Genomic DNA, 16485 nt, shown 5'->3' on the forward strand with positions numbered 1-16485 from the left:
TGGAAAATATGCTGCAGATGACCCATGCTATTTAAGATGTCTATATAAATTTTGCTTGTTGAGGAAATTTTAATGTAACCATATGTATAAAACTAGAATGGACATTTCTGTATTAAAAGTAACAGGGAAAGGTAGTTGAACTTTGAAATTCTTCTGATATTTAACAATTAGGAAGATTATTTGCCATTGTAAATATTCTAAGTTACTTTTTTTTTTAACACATTTTACTGATTAATAACTCCAGTGTATGAAGATTAGCAGTTCCCCATAATGCAAACTGTTGTTCATTTGTTTATATTTTAAAAATTTTACTTAAATAGTTCCAATATATTTTTGTTTATGTACTTTTCTTTGGATAAGCCTGTAACGTCAAAACTCCTTGCTTGAGTATGTACAGCATTTTCCAGTTTCTTTGTTTTCCTTGTTATGCTTCTTGTATTTATATACGGAAATCTTGGCAGTTCAAACTTAATGCTCTTTACTGATCTCTTTCCATTTGCCTATTTGTTTTCTCTAGACATTATCGTATTTTAACATCATTCATACCTACTTCTCTAAATTTGATCTCAATTTTATGCCTTTTTTAATCCTTGATAATCTGGATGTAGTGTACAAATTTTTAGGCTTTTGTTACAAAGAAAGACATAAGAAAGACAAAAAGGAATTTTTGGCTTGCCCCTCAGAACTTACAGAATAGCAGGGTCCTTGGAGATTTAGGAAGCCTACAAAGTGGCTTGGTGAGTTCATAGTTGGTTGCCATACTTGCAAGGGCCACAAAGTGCCAACCTCTCCAATGACTCTTGCCACAGGCTGCCTAGAAGTTTAGTGGACCAGTTGTCATGGAGTGTTTGGGCTCCTACAGACATGCAATCCTAGATCCAGAATGAACTGCCATAAATTGCCCTGAGGTCCTTAGGAGCCCAGTTCCTCCTGTAAAACACAACCTGAAATCTGGGAAGCAACAGGAAACTGAGAACGTAACCTATGTCTCCCAAACTGGGGAGCCCCAGATCCTAAGTGCAAAGCAGCTGCCTGAGAGCTTGAAGAACTTAAGCCAAAAAGCTTAGGAGCTCCTGGAGACCTGGCTTTCCAGCTGTTTGGCAGCCCATCCGGCAAGAAGTCAGGGATTCTGTGAAAACCAGAAGCCAAGCAGCCTGGCAGGCTACTCACCAGCCATCTGGCTGACAAGAGAAAAGATGAAGAGGCACGTTGGTAATTTAGCCTGCCTTTATGCCTGGTTTCTGTCAAAACTTTTCAAGAAGTCGTGTTCTTATGGAAGGTTTTGGTTCCATTCCATTAGCATTTTCTGATGGAATACTGTTCCACTGGAAAATATTTGACCAGCTTTTCTTGTAACTTAGTTTATAATAGCTACACATACTAGTCAACAGCTTGTCATGTAGCTTCTGTACTTTTAAATTAGACTTGCTAATTAGATTTAAAAATCTATAAAAAGCTTAAACCTCATCTTCCTCCCATTTTTTTCTTTTTCATCTCTCCTTTGTTTTTCCTTCTTGTCCATCTCACTTTTTTTCTGTCTTTACCCTCTCTCTTACCATATGTGACTTCCATAGATTTTAAGGCAAGAAAATAGCACGGAGATCTTTGTGTCTCATTTGCTGCATAATACAAACCAGAAAATTTCAAGCAATCATTTTATCTACCCCAGAAGCTTTTGATTGTACTATAACATATTTTATACTTCATGCTACTTGTTCAGATTCTCAGTGGTCCGTAATTGTAATTGGTAAAATATGATATGATTGCCTTCTCAAATACCACTCTAATTTATGGAACCATGCCAGAGTTGCAACAAGACAAACAATAGTTGTTATAACTATTTATTTGTTTGTGTTGTCACTGCATTGATTGTTTAGCTAGACTGTCCTCAGAACATTTCAATATTACTTTTTTGCAATGCTACAATATGAAACGACATTAGTACCGGCTATCTCACAAATATGTTAATAATTATATGAAGAAGTTTACTTAGACACTTATTCAGCTTCAATGTTTTGAGCGCTTACTTGGATTCAGTTCAACACAAATCCAATGGAAACAATGTTTAGTTTTTTCAATTAGTCAGTGTCATCAGTTTCTCATGCTTCCATTATTATAATGCTTTTCAAAATAATCTAAAGCAAATCATGATGTTTTCGCCACAGTGGCCTCAAAGGACTCTGATATTAGTAGTTTCATTGCTTCTGTGAAAAAAAAAATAGGATTTGGCATTTATCCAATACTGAACTTCAGTGAGAGTTATGAGGAGTAAAGTGGAGAAAGAGTAGGTGTAGTCTGCCAGGCTGAAAAGTAAGGAAAACAATAGACAAAAGGACATCCAAAATTTGTGTGAGTGACCATGAAGACATGTTTTCCCCACCAACTTTCAGAGGACATTCATTGCACGCTTTCTTGGGCTGTACACTTGACTAATGGACTTTGCCATTATTTCTTGAAGCTATCAATAGCAAATATACATGCCAAGTATTTAGCTGCGTGATGAATTTAGCCCTGAAGAGCACAGAGTAAGGGATTCTGCTCTTCTAGGCTATGGAGTAGCACTGGAGCTATGTTAAAACTACTAATGTAACACTAAACCTGCTCTGGCATTACCTCTTTCAGTGAGGTGAAGAGGACAGGATAATATGTGTTGATTGTCTGCTATTACTTTTCCAGCAGATTGCATTTTCCCAACACACTGTACAGAGAAAGAGTTGTGAATTATAGTAAAAGAGGCTCATCTTGCAAGGGTTTCTTCATCAGTTCCGCTACAGTGGAAGCCTTCACAGCTCTATAGACAGGAATAAAATTAGTCTTTAAATATAAAATAATTTGAATCAATATTACCATTGTGTTGTTTAATTTGAAAAATGAATAGAAACATCCTCATGCATTGTGTTTGACTTTTTTCCTTTTTTTCAGCTGTAATTTATAAATTTTAAAAAAACAGATATAAATGTGTTGCTTTTCTTTATTTTGAATTTTTAATTGGTTTGTGCATTAGGATAAGTCATTCGGTTGGCCATAGGGCATGCAAATGGACTGCTTCCTTCACTGAAGAAAAGGTAGTTTAAAGATGACTCTTGCTAATTAGAGTTTATTTGCACAGCCATACCATCACTTTTCTGGGCAAAAGCATTTCAGTTTGACAAATCAGGGTTGACACCTTAAGCTTTTTAAGATGTTCTAAGAGTGAAATACTACTTGTTTTTAGTGGAGAAACTTTTATCTTTCAAGTGGAGTATTTTTAAAGATAAACACAATGTGTTTTTGTAATACGGTGTTTAGCTTTAAATCTTTCAAATAAAGAAACCAGTATTCACTTTGGAAGAAATAAGAAGGGAATCCAGTTACAGAAGAATTCAGTAGTGCCTGTTCAAATACTGTATGTCTCAACCTAAGGCTGATGAACTTTATTTACATAATGAAAATAACCACAAACACACACACACACACATACACAAACCCAACAACCATATAATATGATGACAAGAGAAGTCAAAAATCTCAAGTGTTCTTCTTGAATAAATACCGAAAAGATCAAATGATTTTTCCAAACCTGTCTTTTCTGCAAATATTGTAATGCTTTCTGCTCCCAATTAAAATAAAAATAAAAACAGTGTAAAGCTGGTCTATCTCACAGTATTTCTGCTCTTGTCAGAAGCCAGTGTATAAATATTTGAAAAGGAAAAGTTAGCTAAATTTTGTTGATAGGCATGCTCTTTAAGATGGAAATATATGACTAAAGAGTAACAGGATGAAGCTTTATTAGTACTGCAGGTAACTTTGCTGTCCTCAGCATATATGACAGACATTATTTTTACTGCTTGAAATTGCAAACTCCTCCCTTTGAATACAGTTTTGAAATAATATTTGTCATACTTCTTGAGGATAAAAAGAATTTCATTTTTACAAAACTGTATTTAAATTGAACGGAGTGGTATTATTTGGGCAATAGAAGTAAGGTTCTGTCACAATAAGTGAAGTGGGGGGAAATTAGCTAAATTAAATAAGTTTTTGTTACCTTTTGTTTATTTATTTATTTTTGTATACCTATATCCTAAGATGTTCTTGAAGCTTTTCAAAATACTTTAAATTTGTTGATTAGCTTCACAAATAACATGAAATTAAATGTAGTTTGGTGGCTGTATTAATAGATCAGAGTTTGCAGTATATAAATGCGAAGTATAACTGTAGTCTTGGGCTGGAAATGGAACACTTTCCACTTCAAGTTCAGTATGAAAGTCATGTTATTAGCTAGTAGTAACCAAGTTGTACAGTGCAGACTTTGAAACAATGCCATTTACATTTCTGCAGTGAGTTTTAAGGACTACGAGTAAATGTGAAAGCTTAACACACACAAATAGCTGGAAATGACAAATCCTTTGGGTTAAGTCTCACAAAAAAAGTTGTGTTTTGATTGATTTATAAGGTCAAATTTAAAGATACCTTTTCTTTCTACCTGAAACAAAAAGTACAAAAATATTTCCAAAGACATGTTTTATATTATTTCTCTTCTCTTATGTTACAAAACTATAGATGGAAATGCCTGAAGGAACTCTTCGATTTGGAAACTAAAATCACAGAAATTTCTTTAGCCTTTAAAGTATGGACAGCTATCTGATCATTAATATAAGTATACTCAAAGATTCAAAAGAATTGAATCCAGACCTCTGCAATCAGAAGCACAACTTCATATAATTTCCTCAAATGAAGATATCTTTAAATGATGACAATTGTATATAATACATAAACATTTCAGTAAAAGTAAATGAAGTAGAAATTTACTGTACAAAGCAAGTATGTGGTTTTGCTAAATGATATCAAAAAGATTGCATTTGTTGTTTAAATTCTTTGAAAGAAAAAGTAACATAATGGATTTTAAAGCTCTCATTTCAGTCCTTCTTTCTGCTCATTGTTCTTCAAATTTCTTGCTTTTTTGCTTTTCCCTTTGTCTTGCACAGACCACCAGACTACACCCACAATCACACTTGGGAAACTTTCCTGACATGTGGTTTCTGCAGTTTCCCTCTGCTTTTCATCACTGGTAGAATGTTCTGTCCTTGTGTTTAGCTGGTTTCACAGACGATTATTGAAACTCCTTTCTTTTACTTACTGCTTGATTGTTTATATATTATTCTGTCAGTTTAATATGACCATACATTTTTACAAAATGTGGAAAGTGCAAGCTAGTCAGAAGAGAAATTTTACAAATAGGGTTATAATCATCTGGAGAGAAAATATGTACAGGTAGCAAAACGTAAGATTTTCATGTTAGTTCATTAGGGTGGGATACAGATTATCTTCTTTCTTCACAAAACTTCTTAAAGAACATGAATAATACACAGATAGCTGAACCATCCAGAAGAGCAGGATCATTTGCATTTATAGCTGAGCCCCTTACAAATCTTAGACACTTACTGTAGAGTTTACTTGTTGAACAGAAACCTTTCTTATTTATTGAGCCAATATTTAGACACGGCTTCTGGAGTAAGTTTCAAGAAATTGAAGTAAATGTAAAATATCCATTCTTCTAGCCATTTAGCTCTTTGATACATATAGTAAGAAATTTATTTGTAGGATTTTTCTCTGTGAGCCATTTTTTCCAGCTTTTACTCAAGTTTTAAAATTCCAAGTAAGGCATGAAAATGCCTATCAAGAAATACTGTTTTAATTCAAGTGATTGTCTGCAGGCTTATTTACATTGTGGTATATTCTTACTAAATATATACATAGTATATACTAGCAATGATAAACTTTTATCCTAGAGTACGCATGGGAAACATGCTGCAAGCCCACCTCACTTTACATGCAGCTCACATGGTAACAGGATTGGCAGAGTGCTGCCCTTCCTTCGTTGCTTCTCTCAGCTGCTTCTCTGAATCACAAACATATGTTGTCCTTCTGCATAAACATCTAGATCCCCTTTTAATTTCTGTTAGGACCTGTATTATTTGTTCATTCTGTTAATTTTAGGACTTCAGCCCAAAGTTTGCTACTGGATATTACCTTTCTTCACACGCCTTGGCTTCTGGTTTTGATCCTCAAACAGTATGGCTTTAACCTTTCCCTTCCAGTCTCAAGAATTTCCCTGCCTGTGTTAGAAAATACTACATTCCTGATGGGGCTACCCACTGCTTTTGCTTTCTGTGTGAAGGAAACATCACAGCTAAGAGTTCTGCTTAGCATGTAGACCCAGAACTAAAGAAGTAGGAAATTTTATTTTCCAAGACCATGAGCGATTTGATGGATTTGCTCAGCAAAACTAACACAATACAATTGGAGTCATACTCTGCTAATAAATCAGCTCTGAAAAAGAAATAAATATAATCAAAACCATTCTTGGTCTTATGGTCACTCCTTAGCCCTAGGAAAGTTCACACTGTCCATGTTTGCACTTTCATGAAGTCCTAAGACCTTTCAGTTCAAAAGGGTTTCAGGAGAAAGTCTGTTAGATTTTATTCAAAATTATCCTATTGACCTGTTGATGGAAGTGTATAAATGAAATTCCACTTGTAGCCCTTTCTTTCCATCTCTGCATTTTTTTTTTACCATCACTGACATACACAGGCTAAAATTTCTTCCACAGATTTACTTCTGACCACTTAGCCAGTCACTTTTGCTCTCTTTCTGTGTAATAAGAGTTTGACAGCAGGCTGTCCAATGCCACCTTTGTACAGCAAGATGTCACGAAGAATCTGCTCAGATCTATTTTCTCCTTCAGAGTTTCTAACTGTTCTTTTCAGAAGAACATGCTCTTGGTGCTGATAGATGATTGCAGATCTTTCTTAGTACTAGTAATAAGGTTAGCATTCTTAAAGCATATTTAGTTGGATCAGTTTTTGGATCCATGTGCCTTCACTATCTTATTTTTGCCTTGGATTTCTAGAGTATTATTGTCATTCAGCCCTGTATTTCTGTGTCCTGGCCGTCAGCTCTGGTAAAATCCAGTGTCATGCGGAATTTCATAAAGGAGGATGAATAAAAGGTCTCATCCCAGCAAGTGACTCAAGTTTTTCCTTTTCTCCTTCCTTCCAACTTAAAAACAATGGCAGCTGCTGCCAAAGAAAGGAGTATGTAGACCAAAAGAGTCACTATATCCACTAGGTTGATAGAAGTTCTATCAGATCATCACTAAAAGGATTTTTCAATCAATGTTTGTTCTTCTTAGGTAACTTCTTGGCATTATCTGGCCAGCTGTACCCACAAAGATCTTACCTACATGATTTCATTTTCAGGCCTTAATCTACCTGAATTTAGCAATAGTCTTGGCACCATTCTTTAAAAGAGCCAGAAATACTCTGCTGATTGCAAGTAGAATAATTATTTAGAGGAAACAGTCTTCGTTTTATACCCCTACTCTATGCAAAGAAATCCTGTAATGGAAGACTTTGCTTTTGAAGGTCCTTTTTGACAGCAAGGAGCTCTCTAGCTCCCCATAGAGAAGGTTTTCAAATAATTCAAAATGAACATGATTTCAAAAGAAGCTGTTCAAATAATTGAACAGCTATGCTAAGATCCATTGGAGTGCTCCAGTTCATTTTTAGAAGGCATTACTTAACTTAGTTTCTTACAGTCCATGCTATTTGTTGCCTCCTAGCCCTCTCAAAGTAGACACCAGGGATTCTTCAGAGATGCAGTGCTCTGACCATCACTGCTCCTCAGCACCAAGTACTTCATGTTGCTCAAATGCAAACTGGAGATACAAGGAAATATCATCATTTACATATTTCATGACGAGGACTTCTTAGATATTGTTATCAACAAGAAGGGTTTTATCTCAGAGCTCAATATTAGCTCTTAAATCAAGTATACTTCTGACCAAGTGATTGGAAAGGCTCCTGCCTGGGGCCTTAATTCCTGCTGTTATTATCAGATTTACATTTAATATATTTCACTTAAATGCATCATTTAATGCATCCTCTAAATCAAAACACCTGCCACCTAAGTGTGTGCTTATCGGATGTCCTCTGAAGCTTTAATAGGCCCTGCTAATGTCACTGTAAACAGCAATAAAGAATCCACCACATACAGCTGTCTAAACAGTATCAATGGAGTTCTCAAAGATAATGCTCTCCAGTTTTATCTTGATAGTTGTCTTCAACTAGATACACAGTTTAAGAGCTCCTGCCTTTCTGTTCTTTCTTTTCCTATCAAACTTCACATAGTGATCATTTCATTCTCGTACTCTCAAGTTCAGGATTATTTTGTTTTCTTTTAGCCTGCTTCTAACAGATTTCTAAAACTCTTAATCCAATAGTGCTTCCTTTTAGGAACCAGATCCTTTAATGGGATTGTATCTAATCCTGTCCTTTTAATGCAAATGCTCTTTGATCTTGTTTACCGTACTGACTTTTCTAGTTGTTTGTAAAGACAGTGCCCTGGTTCCTAACCCTTTTGCGAATAATAAGATTTGCGCACTAGTGGCATACTTTTGGTAAATAGTTTTCCATAAAAATTAGATGACCGTCAAAGAATACCTGAAGTTTTTGCCCATGGTGTTTCTGACTTTTATGTATTTCTTGATTAACAGTTCACTTGCTAAAGTTTTGCTCAACAGCAATCCTTTTTAGCCACAGTGTAGTCATTTGCTGGTTTCTATATTCACTGGACATTGAACTTCATGAGAACTGTTCATCTTTCCATATCAACACCTGAAAGGTTGAAAATCTACCAAAAAATGTTGGGCTGGATTATAGATTATGAACATATATAAACATATATATGAATATATATAAAGAAGTGCTAATAAAACACATATGTCTATGTTCAGTATAAAGGTCTACTCAACTAAAGTAACTGAAGGGCCCAATCAAACAACAAAGTGATTTCTTCAGGTAACGTTATAAAGTTTTATATCCTCAGGTTACGCACTTGAAGTTCATTCCACTCCATTGTTAATTATTATGCTTGCAATAAAGTTTCTGGAAATGATGTTTCATTTTGCAGTGTTGTGTCTTAGGTTTTGTGTAACTAGGCATCCTAAGAACCTTTTCTAGGTGGTTGGCAGAATGCTGCTTGGAATTACCCACAGATTGAATAAACGTGTAAAAAAACATTTGAAGAAGTTGATGCTTTTCTATTCTGGCATCGTTTCTGTCTATGAGGAAGCTGAAAAGAGGTTGACTAAAGTCATGTAATCTTACATGGTGGAACATCTTACCAAAGAAATGGCAATATGTTTCTTTTCAGACATTTTTAACAGACTACGGTGAATCTTGGTGTACAGCATTGGTCAGTGACTATGTAATTTAATCAGTTAAGAAACTGTACTTAAACAAACTTAGATTTATATCCTGTGTGCTTTTAAGGGTACATGAAGTACTTGTATGCTGCATGTCACTTTATCAGATAACTGCCAGTTCCCATTTGCCTGAGGCAACCAAATGAATTCCATACCTGTTAGTTCAGTCTTGCAGTGCCAAAGCTGACGGTTTTCTGTTTTACGCATTAAATGTAAACATGTGCTTGCTAATTTGAGTTGACTAATAAACACAAAAATATGAGAGCAGCCAATTCTGTGCTAGACCACAGGTTCACTCGCCCAGTATTCTGTTATATTCTACTGGCCTACAAGGGGATGCCTAAGGAAATGTAGAAGAATGGGGCAAACCTGTAGCAGTGGCTCCCCTCCCAAGAACTCTCTCCCACCTTTGAGGAATCTGTGGCCCAGAAACTTTTCAAATCAGAGGGAATACTTTTCAATTAAATAACACTTAATTATATATTTTTTTCTGTGAAATTGTCTTGTCAATTTCAAACAAAAATCTTTTAACATCTACTAGGAGCAGCTGAGGGAACTGGGGTTGTTTAGTCTGGAGAAGAAGGAGGCTCAGGGTAGACCTCATTGCTCTCTACAACTACCTGAAAGGAAGGTGTGGGGGCTAGGGATCGGCCTCTTCTCACAGGTAACTAGTGATAGGAATAGAGGGAACAGCCTTAAGTTGCACCAGGGGAGGTTCAGGTTGAAAATGAGGAGACATTTCTGCTCAGAAGGAGCAGTCAGGCATTGGGACGGGTTGCCCATGGAGGTGGAAGAGTCACCGTCCCTGGGGGTGTTCAAGGAAAGGTTGGACCTAGCGCTTAGGGACATGGTTTAGTGGGTGACATTGGTAGTATGGTGATTGTTAGAGCAGATGATCTTTTCCAACCTTGATGATTCTATGATACAGTTCTGCTGCAAGGACTTCAACATCATAACTATTCTCTGTTTGAAATTAATGTTGTTTTATTCTGAACATACCATGTTTAGTTTCTATTTTATTTTCTAAAAGCATATTTAGACATTCTTGTAGAGTTGTTTTTGTATCCACTAGCCACATTTTATGTTGATCATACTCTAAAGTGTACCTTGGTTCCCTCAGTTGCTGTCAAGACTTGTGTAACTGCCTCTTGAATAAGTTTGCAAGTACTCCTGAATACTCATTTGCATTGATATAAGAAAAGAACATTACCACTCTTTTGTCTTAGCTGTCAGACTTAATGTGAGAAACAGAAGACAGTAGGAGAGCCTAAACAGGGGTGTCTATTTGGTGTTTAAGATGCCCGAGGGTATATGAGGCACATGCCTGGCAAGTACAGCAGGTAAGATAAACTTGCACACCTTTGGAAGTGACAGCTTGAAGTCATAAAGAATACCCGGTGTCATCTAAAATGGCACTAGATACCTTTATTTAGGCATTGAATTTCTGCTTACATGGTGCTATTTAAAACAGTCTAACTCTTATCTGTCAGTCAAGAGTTTTGAGTTCCAAATTGTCCATATTTCTTAGTGAAGGTGACAGAACACTACCTGCAGTTTTGAATAATTATGTCATGCCAATCTCTCTTTTTTTTAACATTCACATAAAATTTATATTAAATATTTTAAAATAATGTTTCTTATGAATTGTTTAGGATGCTGGGGAGATGGTTCGGTCCTTTGTCGGTGGCTTGGAACTGATAGTCAATCTGCTAAAATCAAAGAATAAAGAAGTTTTAGCAAGTGTATGTGCTGCCATTACAAATATAGCTAAAGATAAAGAAAATTTAGCTGTTATAACAGATCACGGAGTCGTCCCTCTGTTGTCTAAACTAGCAAACACAGTAAGTAAACATACTATATTAAGTATCATACTAAACATACTATATTAAGTACCTGAGTTTCTTATATCAATCTGCATTATACCCAACTAAAAGGTTGTGACATGAGTGATAGATTTTGCAGCAGCTATCAGGAAGAGATGCAGAATTCCTCCTCCACGAGATGTATATTGGACATGAAAGCACTCTGTGGCTGGTACTAAAATTGCTTTGGAAGATGAGCTTCATTTTAATAATCACTGTTGCTGAATATTGCTTTTCAGAAATGCAGCTGCTGTATGGAAAAAGTACAAAGGGTTGAGAGAGCAATAAATCTGAAATGCACAGAGAATCTTAGTGATGGGCTATATGTTAAATTTTAATGCTAATCTTACCTGATTTCCAGTCAGTCTAAAAGCACCTTTAAAATAATATAAAAATTCACTGCACTTCTTACAAAGAGGGCTCCATGCCTCATAGTGCACTCCAATTTTTAATTATATTACAATTAAAATAGGACATAAAAAATGTTTTAGAATACAGTACTGCTTTCCTTTGAAATTTTTATTGTATTATATTGTTTTTAATTTATTATGTTTTTACCTTTTTCAGAACGATGACAAATTAAGACGTCACTTAGCAGAGGCCATTTCTCACTGTTGCATGTGGGGAAGCAATAGAGTTACCTTTGGAGAGAGCAAGGCTGTAGCTCCCTTAGTGCGTTACTTGAAGTCAAATGATCCTTTGGTTCATAGAGCTACAGCTCAGGCTTTATATCAACTTTCAGAGGATCCCAGCAACTGTATCACCATGCATGAAAACGGAGTGGTGAAGGTGAGGTGGAAATTTTCTTATTTGGCTCGATCAAAAAAGACCTTTCTTTTGAAATAGTTTTTGAATGCTGCTGTGTACCTCAAATATTCTGAGCTTTCCCTTAGAAAAGTTCGATTAAGTAGTGAAATAGGGAAGAGCAGTGCTAGAGTTATCACAGCCTGGTGGTTGTTGAGATGTGGACATTCACCTTTAGAGTGCTTGACTTGACTTGACCTCAGCTGGTAGTGACATTACATCAGCATTTTATCAGCATGGAAAGTTGGCCAATGTGACAGGAAGCCACCTTGGAACTGCGTGTAACTGGATTTGGGAACAAATTAAAATTAAAAATGAAACAAAGGCTTAGTTTACCTGGAGCTGTTTCAGTGAGTTCTGTATTCACTTATAAGAAATTGTATTTTAGGAGTTAAGCATGAGAATATTCTCCAAAGGCCTTTCTCTAGAAATAATTTTTCTATCAAAAAGATTTCTATCAGTTTTATCTCACAAGTTGAAGACAGTAAAGTTATTTCACAGGAAAGAGAAGGATTATGGCCCTAGAGATAGAAATTTTAGGAATTGTCAATTTTTACAAATTTCTGATGATGTGATTTTATAGTAATTCCATCTGAGTCTAGGTTCATTTTCAGCATGCAATAAAATGCATAAAAGCATTTATTTGCACTTGCAGATAAGTAGGGATATGCAAAAAATATCATAGGTGTTTTGTTTTTACATTGTTCACAATGTTCTGGAATTGCTACAGTATGTTAAAGGGGAGAAAAGAGAACTGATAAAAGGAAAAGTGAATTATAAAATAAATGAACTTGGATTAACTTAGTTGCATGCATCTAAGCATTTTTCTCGGGGTGCGCTTTCCCTTTCTTGTGTACAAGAAACTTGTATTTTTGTAATGAAATGGACAAGTGTTTGATTACATAATAGTATGTGGCTCCAGCACAGAACCAAAGTGGAAGTTTCTGCCACCTCATAATTGATGGATGGCCTAAACATCTGAGAGTGTATATGACCAACTCTCATCACATGGGCCATAATAGGCATGCATTTGTATTCTATAAGCACGTATACATTATTAATATGACAGGAAGCAGCTACATTTTGGTCCATCACAAGATTAACTACCAGGGTAGTGGTGGAGCTGAAAAGGATGAGGGGTTTGGTTCAGCAAGCAGAACATGAGCCAATGGGGTGCCCTGGGAGTGATAAAGGCTGACAGCATACTGGGCTGTGTTAGCAGCAGCATAACCTATAGGTCAGAGTTAGTGACTTAGCACTTGTTAGATCACATCAGGTGTCTACTTTGGGCTCCCATGTCAAGAAAGATGTGGATTAATCTGAGCAAATCCAGCGGAAGGCCACCATGGTGGTTGGGAACTGAAGTGCGTAGCTTGTGAGGGAACCAAACCTGTCTAGTTTTGAGAAATAAGACCTTTGGATAGGGATCCCTAATAGCAACCTGCCGGTATCTAGGAGAAATTTAGTGAGGAAATGGAGGCAGGCTCTTTACTGAATTGCGTGATAGGAGGATACGAGACAGGGATCATAAATTGAAATTGCTGGGTTCCATCTGGACAAAAGGAAAAAAAAATCTACCAGGAGGGTAATATAACACTGGAACATTTTCGCACAGTGGTTGGGAAGTCTCCATCCAAGAGAATTTCAAGACCTGCCTTGACAAAGCCATCAGCAGTCTGAATTCAGTGTTGACCCTGCTTTAAGTACTAGGTCAGCCTAGATGACCTCATGAGACACCTTCCAACCTGAGTGATTCAGATCATCTGATTTCTAGCAGATGAAAAATAATGAGTGATCTTTGCAAAACCCCTCTTCACTATGTTTTGTTAGTGAAGCAGTACACGGCTTCTCAGTGTACTTTATTGATCCATACCTGTGGCATATCCAATTAGCGAAAATAGCCGTATTTGTCATAATAGGGTTTGCCATTTAGTATGCAGAAGTAGCCACTCTATGTAATGTTGATGACACTGTACTTTGTCAGGTGGGTATCTCAAAAGAAATATTGTTAGAGGAACAGCTAAAATCACTCTGTTGTTTAGGTAGTTATGGAAATGTGTAGGATAAGGTAGCTGAATTCCACTTTTTATCATTAAGAAATGGAATATTCATTCCATGAACAGAAAATTCACTTGAATTTTAGGTCTGCTCTGCAAATGTAAGGAACTAAGAGATGGCAGTGTGTTCTCACCTACCTGGAAGTATTTCAGAACTCTCCAAGGTTTGACTAATCCTCCTCTGTAGTTCACATGACCTCATTGTGGGGGGAAAGCAGTTTGACTGTAAACAAAACTGGTTCCATATTGAATCTTTAAAATGCAGCTAAACCTGATCAAGAATTAAGAGCTTAAAGAAGAGCATTAAGATGAAAACACCTGTTACAACACTTTGTCATGAGGGACCTAGAATAATTCTTCATTACTTATAAGTATTGCAATGTGCAAAAGTCTTGGGAAGGGTTTTTGGAGGTGATGTAGAATATCATTATAACAGTCAAAGGCCCCACTGTTGATTCATGCCATAAGCTCCTCAGTTTGGTAAACTGGAATCTTCTCATAGCTAGGAGGTGACTGTGAAACAAATGCATAGGTGGGAAAACACAATGATTCCTTAGTGCTCAGTTATTATTGGCAGTAAAAATGAACTGTGCTTGGAAAGCATTAACTTACCTTGAGGATTAGCTTTTACCAACCCCCCACCAAAGCAAAAAGAATGGAAGTTTGGCAGAGTGTTTTTTCAGATAAATTGAGTCAAACTACTCAGATGGCTGATGCCGTCCAAACCAAAGCCTGACAGCGAATGCACAGTCAAATGTAGTAAGTTACTATAAACCTCTGAGATCTGTCCAGCTCTTCAAGTAAGCTGTCTTCTGTTCAATGTCCTCCCGCAGTCAGTGTGTATAGTAGAGACTCTGAAGCCTAGAGTCACCCACCCAGTTTGTAGCAATGGGAAATTTATTATTGTAATATGAGCCTTTAAAACAAGTTTGATGCTTTTAAAATTAAAATAAATGAATTATTGTAAGAAATCCATCCAGCTGAACAAATTCTTTAAGCATGTCTCATACTTAGGACTAAGAGCTGTACCTAACTAGGTGAGCTACATGTTTTTTGTTCTTGTTTTTAATTCAATGCCTGCATACATTTCATTTCTCTCTCTGTCACATTCCAGTGAACCTTCATGGAAGTGCTTAATTACAGATGCCACAGACATTTAATCTGGATAATATGAAAGTAATTACACATACCTAAACAAACAAATACACTCTTCACAAATAGTATTTCTGTACTGTTTAATTATTCAGATGTTTTAAAATTGCGTTTTATGGAAACTTTGTTCTGACACAATGACTATAAATACATCTGTTATAAAAGCTCTATTTGTTCAAGTCTGTAAGAAATCATTAACACAAGGTGAATTGATAAAATAAATAGGTATGCCTAAACAGGGGGACCCCTGGAGCAGTTCCCAGCTCTTGTGTCCAGGTGCACAGCCTGGCCACATACTGACTGCATATTGAGGCTAAACCTGGATGCACACCAGGTTGCATTCTGGCTTGTGCTGGAAAAAAAAAAAAAAAAAAAAAAAAAGCAGGTGCAGAAGAAAGACTGGAACCACAACATGTATAAACAATTGGGAATCAGGACTGCAGGACGTACTACAAAATTCATTTGCCTTTCAACTAATATATACGCACAGAGAATCCACTACCAGAGTATGCATTGAAGTTACCATGACTCAGAGATCCGTGTTAATAAACTGCAAAAGTCTTTGACCCTGTTCTGTTCTCCCTACACCATAAAGTGACAGATGTGCAGTGAGAGGTCATCAGACCGAGTTTTCTGAGCTATCTTGAGATTTCTTATTGGTATAGCTTTGTTAGCACAGAGCTCAGTATTAGATTTACCTTATCCTAGTACTATAATGCAGTACAGGCATATCCATGTTAAAAAAAAAAAAAAGAGAGAAAAAAAAAAGTGTGTAGTTTGCTTTCAACCCTATCATATAAGGGATGGAGTTCTCCCAAGCACAAGAGGAAAATACCTGAGACCATCTGGAACTTCTAACCCTAAATAAAGGGTGTCTTAATTAGCAGTTATCCTGCTGTGAGATTTCCAATCATTTTCTACGGCTTATACTATTGTGTTAACTACCTGGAATAGCAAAACAGCAAAGCAATGTAGAACAACAGATAGGCCTTTTTGTAGGATTTAGATACAAGTGGATATAGCAGATCAGCAAGACATAGCAGCTCTATCTAGTGAGGATGATCATATAATAAGTGAAGCTTGGTGGACAGTTTGAGAAAATATGTTCTGATGGACTTAAAGCAGTTTCTCCAGAAGTTCTAGCAAAATTGGCTTTGTTCAGTGTTGCCAGAGCTGAGCAGATCACGAAGCACAACATGGACACCATGATAGCTGGCCAATACAGCAGTACTTATGAACTTGACTTTTATGCTGGCATTGTTGGAGTTACCATCAGGAATCAATTACTGGAGTTTCAGAAAGGCTAAAGAGAAATTCCCAGATGGAAAGGAGAGTGGGTGGAGGAGGTTTATTAACTCAAATGGAA

The 16485-nt window shown here is 36.5% G+C and overlaps 1 protein-coding gene across 1 annotated transcript in view; it reads left to right on the top strand.

Annotated features, from left to right (window-relative positions):
- The window catches only part of ODAD2 (outer dynein arm docking complex subunit 2), a gene marked incomplete at both ends in the record, with an annotated part of 90038 nt that overhangs the window by 51734 nt on the left and 21819 nt on the right, over positions 1-16485 (top strand). The window contains 2 exons of the mRNA XM_082754115.1: positions 10897-11085; positions 11674-11895. Of these exons, the coding sequence (XP_082610241.1) occupies positions 10897-11085; positions 11674-11895 (411 nt within the window). The remainder of the gene's footprint in view (positions 1-10896; positions 11086-11673; positions 11896-16485) is intronic.

This window comes from Aythya marila (assembly GCF_965140915.1).
Source record: "Aythya marila genome assembly, chromosome: 2".
Classification (NCBI taxonomy): domain Eukaryota; kingdom Metazoa; phylum Chordata; class Aves; order Anseriformes; family Anatidae; genus Aythya; species Aythya marila.